Below are 8,653 nucleotides of genomic sequence, written 5' to 3'. Positions count from 1 at the left end.
AAAAAAATTGCCAAATGCATTAAATCACAAAGTAGAGTACCAGTTCAAGACAAGCAGCAATTTCTCTAATTAAAACACAACTGATGGTTTACTATTGGCAATTTATAAACAAGAAGCATATAATCTGAATACAAACGTTTCAGTGACTCCTATGCTGTTTCCCATATAGCACACAGTAACAAAATAAGACTTTTGGAAAGAACCAGTATTAGTTTACTGAAAAAGGAATGACATATTTGACCTATACCTACACATTCACAAATTATGCTGAATCCTTCTCAGCTGATGGCACTTCATGTGAGAATAGGTCTCATAAACTCTCCGAAATTGCATTTAACTTCACAAGTTGTTAAATGATTTAACACACAGAAACCTTTGTTTTCTCCTTTATCTAAATATTTGCAGCAATTAAATCTTACAATTACTTTGGAACATTTGGCAGTTATTTACTTATTTGCGCAATAAATTCCTGAAACTACCCTTTTATTTGAGCTTAATATTTCAACCATGAGAAACCTGGAAGTAAGTTTTGGGGAAAAAAAAAAAGTTTCAGCAAATTCTGTGTCGTCAGATCGTAACACAGTTCCCCCTTCCAAAAAGTAGGCTCAGCAATATCCAGTATTTTAAATATCTGTTGATTGTGGCTGTGTGTTTACCCTTGTGGAATCAGTAACATCGACAGAGCAGTCCATCTTTTTTCAATAACATAACATGCAATCAGCCCATTCTTCTACAAGTCAGGGAAGAATAAGTGCATGAGTTAATATAATTTAACAAGAAAACAAAACCTTATCTCTGTTTCAAAAAAATCAAATCCTGGGAAATAATTTTTGCTAGCTTTAAAAAAGGCCAATTCATTAATTGCATTTTGAAGTTTCAAAATAAATAGACGTTTGCTGCGTGGCAATGTCACTTATTCCAAGGCTTTCAGGAGATGTTAAGAACTCCCAACTCGATCTCTGGGAATAATCCGTAGATCCGAACCATGCTTTAGAAACACATTTCCTAAACAAGCAAACAAAACAGAATGTGTTACCAACCAGCCAAATAAAATGCTCCCTGTAAAGAATACACATTTAAAGGACGAAAATATTAGGTCAGTGTCTAAAAGTTGTTGTAGTAATTCCTCTAATGTATCAGAAATACATATTTTATGTTTCCATGGAATTTCATCCTATTTCTCTTACTCCAAATAGCGCTTATTTTAAATAAAAATACCAGACCTAAAGTCACCTAGTAAAACTTGCAAGCTACAGCCTTTCAAATTTTGCACTTCCATACCTGAAAGTCTGATTTCAGTTATAGGACATAACAATTTCAGGACCAAGAAATGAAGTTTTACTTCTCTATAACTACTTTTTTTTTTCAGTTGTAAGGTCACTCATGCATATAATATTTTTTAATTTTCTCCTTGGTTCTGTACTTGCATCTAACTTCGGAATCTCGACTTAACTTTTCTTTTAGGAAGGCTCTCCACATATCCAAGCATAAGTCAGTCTCATTTTAGCACTAAAAAAATATTGAACTTGATATTTATTACTGTATAATCTTAATCATAATAGATTTCTCATGGGACATAGTATGAAAATTAGAAGTTTCTCATACTCGGATGTCTAGAATATTTTCTACATGCGTTAAGCATTGTCATTCAGGCTGTTATTTTCTTATATTAAATGTAACATTTGAAAAATGAAATCACACTGCTAAAAGTGATGTATTATTTAATTATTATATGGAACTAGGGTTTTTACTTCATACTGCTACTGCACAGAAGACTACGTATAATTCTACATTATCAGGTTTTAGTAGTATCTACCTGTTATTATTATCTTTGCGTTGACTTGTAGAAACAAAGTCATTGTACTTCTATCCCAAGCACCCTATTTCAGGGATATAGAGTGCTCTCATAAAAATGATTCAGTTATTTAACATTGTTCAAGTTATTAGCATATTGGAATAAAGCAACTTTTCCAAACTTTACTATTCTGGCACGTGGATCAGGACTGAAACCGTTCTACTTATTCAACACGAGTATTAGAAAATCAGTTCAACAGGATTGTGTTATGGGAAGACATTCTGGTTTTAGAGATCTGCCAAGACTGCATACTGCAGAGACCTATAAAACCCACTGAACACAAACCTGTCACACCAGCAAACCAGAGAACTAAGCGTACCAATCTAGATGAAAAATATCCACACTGCATCAGCCATTATAAAACTCTAAAATCTTAATACAGGCCAGAGCTCCATCTCACGCAGAGAGCAGTTCATCCCACCTCTCAGCCTGTTTCCATCACTAATATCACGGTGGTTTTATTAAAGTTATGGCATACTATTTCCTGAACTATTGAGGATTTAAAACTGAAATCAATACAGGAATTAAGTGCTAAGCCTAAGCTTTTTCAACTTTTATTTCTCCTACTCCATGGAATCATGTAGGGAGAATGACAGAAAGTCATACTTGAGAAGTACTTTTATTCAGAAAGGTGGGGAAATAGCGGAACAGAACAAAACCTCTGAAATCCCCAAGGATTACCAAGATTTTATTCCTTGATCATCTTACTTCACAAAGTTTTTGAAGGCTAAAGTAACTGTTCAATCTATGGGAACTTTAATATATGCACAGAAAAATAAAAAAGAAAAAATATGGAAAATACCATGTATATATTACCCTACCAAGTTTCTGAGATATCAGTAAGGCTGAGGAGGGATTTTGACCTGGGTCTTGGATTTGATATAGGCCTTTTCTGGTTTTTTTTTTTGGTCTTTTTGTTTTCAGTTTAAGACAACATGGCACAGCATTGTCAAGGCAATGGTATCGTTAAAAAAAATAATCCATGTGCCTAATCTTACATTTGCAGTTAAGATTAAGACTGTGATGAAAACATTTTGCATCTAGATGCTTTTGATTTGCCTAATCCTTGATTATGAGATGCTGTCTTATCCTACTACTGAATAATTCCTCAACAGTTATAAAAACTTAGAAAAGATAAAGCAAATCAGTTGGAGATGTGAATTCAACATGCAGAGCTGCAAGTGTGATGAGCTACCATATGAATATTTTCATTCAGGAGTCAAGTAGTCTTAAATACATTTACTTTGCAGGATTAAGCTACAACTAATTTGAGCTACATAATATAAAATGAAAGTATAATTTTGAGGAAGAGAAACAGCTTAAGTATACCTTAACTTAAGCAACTGATTTTACCTATTTTGCCTCAGAATGTGAAAAAGTGGCTTTACATGGGGGTGATGACCTAGTAGCTAAATGAAATTAGTTTTATTATCTGTTTTTAATATGCTTGATCATGATAAAGACAGCATCAGCTGAGGTAGCCTGCCTGATGAAGTACACAGTCTCAAACCATAATCCAGGTGTCCTAAGACAAGCCCAGAAAGGACAGAAATCTCCAGTGGAGCACAAAGCCAAACATTCACTTGATCTTCATTTTTAAATGTTGTTGATGCAATCACAGATCTCAGAAATGGGTCACTACACTTGAATGGTTCCTTTTACAAGTCCAAGAAATTCCCCAATCTCATGTCAATAAATTGCTCTTCTAACCATCACACACAATTATGTGTTCTTCAAGGATTTACTTTATACTATTCATCTTACATAGCTAAGTATGCTGATAGTGGTTTGCTTTCTTATTCTCTTTAGATCTGAAAAAAAAATAAATATGGTACAGCATCTTCAATAACTGGCAAAAATGAATGATACCTGGCAGAGATTTCATATAAAAACCAGAAAAGCAGCAAGACTCCATAAACTGTTCATCATGTTTGCATGCAGAAATAAAATCAGACTGATGATTTTCACTGGATGACTGGGTTCCACAAGCACTAAAGCCATTTTTATTACTTCTTAGTAGGAAGTTAGGAACATTTCTTCCCTGATGAGATACTTCAACTCCACCATTAACTCTCGTCTCAAATGGGTCAAGATTACTGTAGTCATTTCCAAAGTACTTTACAAGTATAGCTTTGCAAGAACAAGTCCACAGAAGCTTGCTTCCAGACAATGGACCATTATTAGACAAATTTAGCATCTGTACTGCATTTCCATGTATTTGAGGAGGTGAGGGTGAAAAGCTTTACACTTTTCTGTCACAGAGATAAACTCCGGTCTCATAGCAAGCCTCCACAGTTGAAATCAGAGACTTCTCACATGGAATCGCTTGGTAAGAAAAAGAGGGCTATCAGAGAGATCCTCTGTCCTTGAAAACATATTTTCCAAAGCACCTAGAGTTCCTACTCTTAAACTCATTATTACTTTTTGAACATATGTCTTGAGAAGTGCTGCTAAAATAACAAAACCTACTGAACTAGGTATGGTAGAGAAAAAAAATATAGCTATTACTTGTCATTTCAGTAGCATGTAATACAATATTCCTCTTTTAAACTGTATACTAAATAGCTAAGCTCTGAAAATAATCTTTTCACAGACCTAAATAAACAAATGCTGAACAACAGTTATGTGAATTTAACCTTTTACACACAACAATGATTGTAATTTCTAACTCAGGGTAATGCTTCTTCAATTTAAGAAATCAAAACTTAAAATATAAATCAACCCCACATGCTATGTACTAGTTTAAAAGAAAAATAACTTACCTGCTGTCTGTGCAGGGTTTATTCCTATACCATCTAGGAAAAAAAAAAAAGAAAAAAAAAAAGAAGATCAAAAAGAGGTGAAAATGAAACAGCCATATTACAATCTACCATACTAAACTTACATCTCAAAGATCATCATATAGAAAAAAGAAATAATTATGACATCAGGTCTTCATGCAGTTATTTCCTACAATCAAAAATAGCCTTATCACAGGAGCTAACAAGAAACCTTCAGCACAAAAAACTGAAGCTATATATTTGGACAAAACCAAATTAATAATATTAGTGATTTAATACCTTTGACTCATGCATAAGCAACTTAAATGATGCTGCAATATAAATAAATATAAATATATATGCAATATATGCAATATAAACAAATATATGCAATATAAATAAATTCAGTTAGTAGTCTGCAGAGGTTGTGAAAGAAAATACACTTGCCTTTATCAATACCCTTGCACTGAAAATCCAATACAAAACCTTTAAAAAATGTAGATATAAACCATGTTCTTACCATTTGTTATAATGGCACTTGTTGCTGCAGGAACTTTGAACTAAAGGAAATAAAAGTAGGGCAAAATAACATGAGAGATATAGTTAAAACCGAAAATATATTGGAAATATTCAAAGTAATTATAATTTTGGCTGGTTCAGGTACAAAATAACTACGAGAAAAGATTCCCCCCAGATTTAGAGATATAGGAAAAAAAGGTTTAAAGTCAAAGTTACCTGAATACAGAAGGTGAAATGGGCAGTACTAAACAACTCATCAAATCAAATAATTATTACTCATTGGATAAAATACAAAAGTTAAGAATCTGCAAAGTTGAGAAATACTAGAAATAAAGGAATACCTAAAACATCTAAGAAGCATACCTCTTATGCCTAACAGGAGTCAACAAGAATTAGCTTGAGCTAATTTTAATTAGTTTTGACCTATTTCCTAGCTTTCTCTCTGGCTCTATTGGGACCTCACCAACTGCACTGCTCTGAGAGGAGTTCACTCCAGGATTTTCTTATAAAAGGAAGAATGAAGAGAATGGCATCAGATCTGGTTCCCTCCTCAGGTCCTGACACTAGCCCAGGAAGCCTCTGCACCCTCAATCACCACCACGTGTCTCTACAGCAGCCCATCTCCACACACATTCTACGTGGTCAGTTTACACAGGATGAGCCCTATTCAGGTGGGGTTGCCTCACATATAGGCTTCAAACCATTTCAGAAGATCTGAACTGAGACAGGAAAACCAAAAATAGTTATTTCTCAGAACCAGAGGGAGTCAGGCAGGGCCAGAGAAAAGTCCTGCACTGTATAATGTGGTTGGACAACACGGGACAGAAAAGGTCAGAGGGGTACAAGTCAATGAGCGCTACTTGGTTGTTCTGAAGGTGACAGAGCACTGGCACAGGCTGCCCAGAGAGGTTGTGGAGTCTCCTTCTCTGGAGACTTTCAAAACCCGCCTGGACGCGTTCCTGTGTGACCTACTGTAGGTGATCCTGCTCTAGCAGAGGGGCTGGGCTAGACGATCTTTTGAGGTCCCTTCAAACCTCTGACATTCTGTGATTCTGTGATAACCACACACGTAAAAAACTGGCATCTGGCATTTGCAACTCTCAGTGAAATCTCCTCTCAAAGATCTCACCTCTACCCAAGCATAAGGAAAAGGGCAGATAACTATGAATGCCAACAGAGTGCTTCCCTGGAAGAACTACAGAGCTTTCCCGTTTTCTGAACACCCGTCACTTCAGCCCTGCTTTTCAATAGGCATTCACTAGCTGTGCTTTCTTAATTTTCTGATTGCGTAACTGAAGATTTTTAGGTTTCATTTGCAGAAACCCGATGCATTAACAGCAATAGCTAAAGCTCACATAAATCATGCTTGAATACAGCACTTAATAATTAGCATGCTGAAAAACTGCCCTATTTATCTCCAGACACACGAAATTAGCAGATATCTCTTTACTTGATCTGTCTTAGCTTTTTACCCGTACCAGACAAATCATACCACCTCCTCATCTTGCAGGGTGACATGACATAAAAATTGAAGTGCTGGAGCAGGTCCAGAGGAGAGCAATGAGGTTGGTGAAGGGACTAGAGGGAAAGTCCTATGAGGAGAGGCTGAGGGAGCTGGGGCTGTTTAGCCTGGAGGAGACTCAAGGGGGGCCTTGTCACTCTCGACAACTACATGAAGGGAGGGTGTAGTCAGGTGGGGGTCAGGCTCTTCTCCAGAAGAACCAGAAGTGGCTCCTCACTCCTTGTGTCTCCAACTACTCAGTCCAACTCAGTTTTCACGGTCCCTCATGCTAGCATGAACAGTATGAACCCAAATTAGGGAAATAACAGGGGCAAAGCCTAACTTATCAAGAAAAAAATAGCTTGGTGTGAACCCAAACTCTCTCTTTTAAGATAAACCTGTGGCAGTATGTTCAAAGGGGTGACAGAAGGGAAGGAAGCAGCAGGCAGGGTCAGTTTTAGAAGACAGAGGACACCCCACATCAGCTTAAGCTGTTTGCAGGTGGCCTGAGCCTAATAAAGACAATGAACTAAGCTCAAATGACTAATACAGCAAACAAACTTCAAGAAGGACCCTTTGATTAACAATCCAGTTTGAATGACTCAGTGTGTAACTCCATCAGATCTCGATCTGACAGGTGTAAGGTCACAGGAATCTGTAACAAAGACTGGAAGGGGAAGAGGACTATCGCTTTTAGAAGCAGCCCACAACTACAGTAGAAATGGCACTTTGGAGTTCTAGTGGGCTTTTCAGTCTAGGTTTCCATGTATGTGTTGTGTGGGCACAGCTGCATTAGTTCAGATTGAAAGTAATTGGAAAAAACACTGTAATAAAAAAGCAACTGAATCAGCAAATATTTTTAACAGCATTTATTATTCTGTATATTATTCTAGTTCAAGCAAAGTTAAAACAAATAGATAATCCACAACCTCCCCACACAAGCCGTGTTTCCACTATTTGACACACAGTAGTATAACACTAACAATATAAGAAGACTCAAGACACTTGCTAATTCTATATTTTGTTACAGTTTCAATGCCTGAACAAGTCAAATTTTCAATAACCCCAAATTTCCCAAGTTTTCCTAAAACCACAGAAGTTGAACTAGAGGAACAGACTCTCAGCTGAATCTGTTTGCTCACTAGATGAAAAAAAGACATCATGCTTTTGAGTAATTTATTTTACTGTTTACATCTCTTAATCTTTGTACGCTTCATCTGAAATAAATAGGATGCATCTTCAAATACATTATACAGGCAATTTAGGCACTTATTGGGTTTGGATTCCATGTAAAAGATCAAACATGCAGAAAGCAAAGAACAGGTTATCCAAGTCTTACTCACTTAAATCTGTGGGGTTTTTTAAATCTAGCCCATATGCCTATTCTCAGTACTTTCTAGAAGCAAAAACTGATTATTTTTTAATCACACATGTTAATGGAATTGACTATGGGAAGAGTTTAAGATCCTCCTGTACAACTCCACTGAATTTTCTGGATATCCCACATAAGCAATTTAAAATATTAAATGCTCACCAACAGTATCTTTTAATTATGCTCAGGATAGTAAATTTTTATGTTATTTATATAAAATGGGTTAATTTAATTACAAAGAAAAACAGAAAATGTGTCAACTGCTGTTGATGTGTACATTGCGCAAAAACAACTACATTTAGGATTCTGAAAAATTTTGGCAGGGCCATACTGACATCAGTAAAGCTTATATCTTTGTGTATCTAACGTGAGCATTCCTTGTGCTGAAGTAACCATTTTATTTTACAATCAAAAAGCTTTTGCTTTCAGGAATGTTCAAAAAGCTAAAAACCGACGTGATCACTTTCTACTTACTTCTTCTGCGGCAAACTTCAGGACAGCTGTGAAAGGTGTACTTTCTGGCACACTTAACCTGAAATGTCAATTTTTAAGTAAATACATGACTGTTAAGACAAACTCAAAAGCTACTTTATTTGCTATTAAACTGCTAATTTGCTTTAATCAATGGTAATCCTCCAGTCGAAAGC

The 8,653-nt window shown here is 36.0% G+C and overlaps 1 protein-coding gene across 1 annotated transcript; it reads right to left on the bottom strand.

Moving 5' to 3' along the window:
• Positions 1–553: 553 nt before the first annotated feature.
• Positions 554–8,538, bottom strand: UFM1 (ubiquitin-fold modifier 1; the record flags this gene model as incomplete). Its single annotated transcript, XM_009869611.1, has 4 exons — positions 554–1,005; positions 4,618–4,650; positions 5,135–5,174; positions 8,481–8,538. Coding segments are annotated over 4 exons (199 nt in total), but the record flags the coding sequence as incomplete, so codon positions are not given.
• Between the last annotated feature and the right edge of the window lie 115 nt (positions 8,539–8,653).

The sequence above is a fragment of the Apaloderma vittatum genome, unplaced genomic scaffold, assembly GCF_000703405.1.
Source record: "Apaloderma vittatum isolate BGI_N311 unplaced genomic scaffold, ASM70340v1 scaffold10775, whole genome shotgun sequence".
In the NCBI taxonomy this organism is placed as follows: Eukaryota; Metazoa; Chordata; class Aves; order Trogoniformes; family Trogonidae; genus Apaloderma; species Apaloderma vittatum.
The sequence above is the reverse complement of the archived record's forward strand: the minus strand, read 5'-3'. Positions and strand labels throughout refer to the sequence as shown.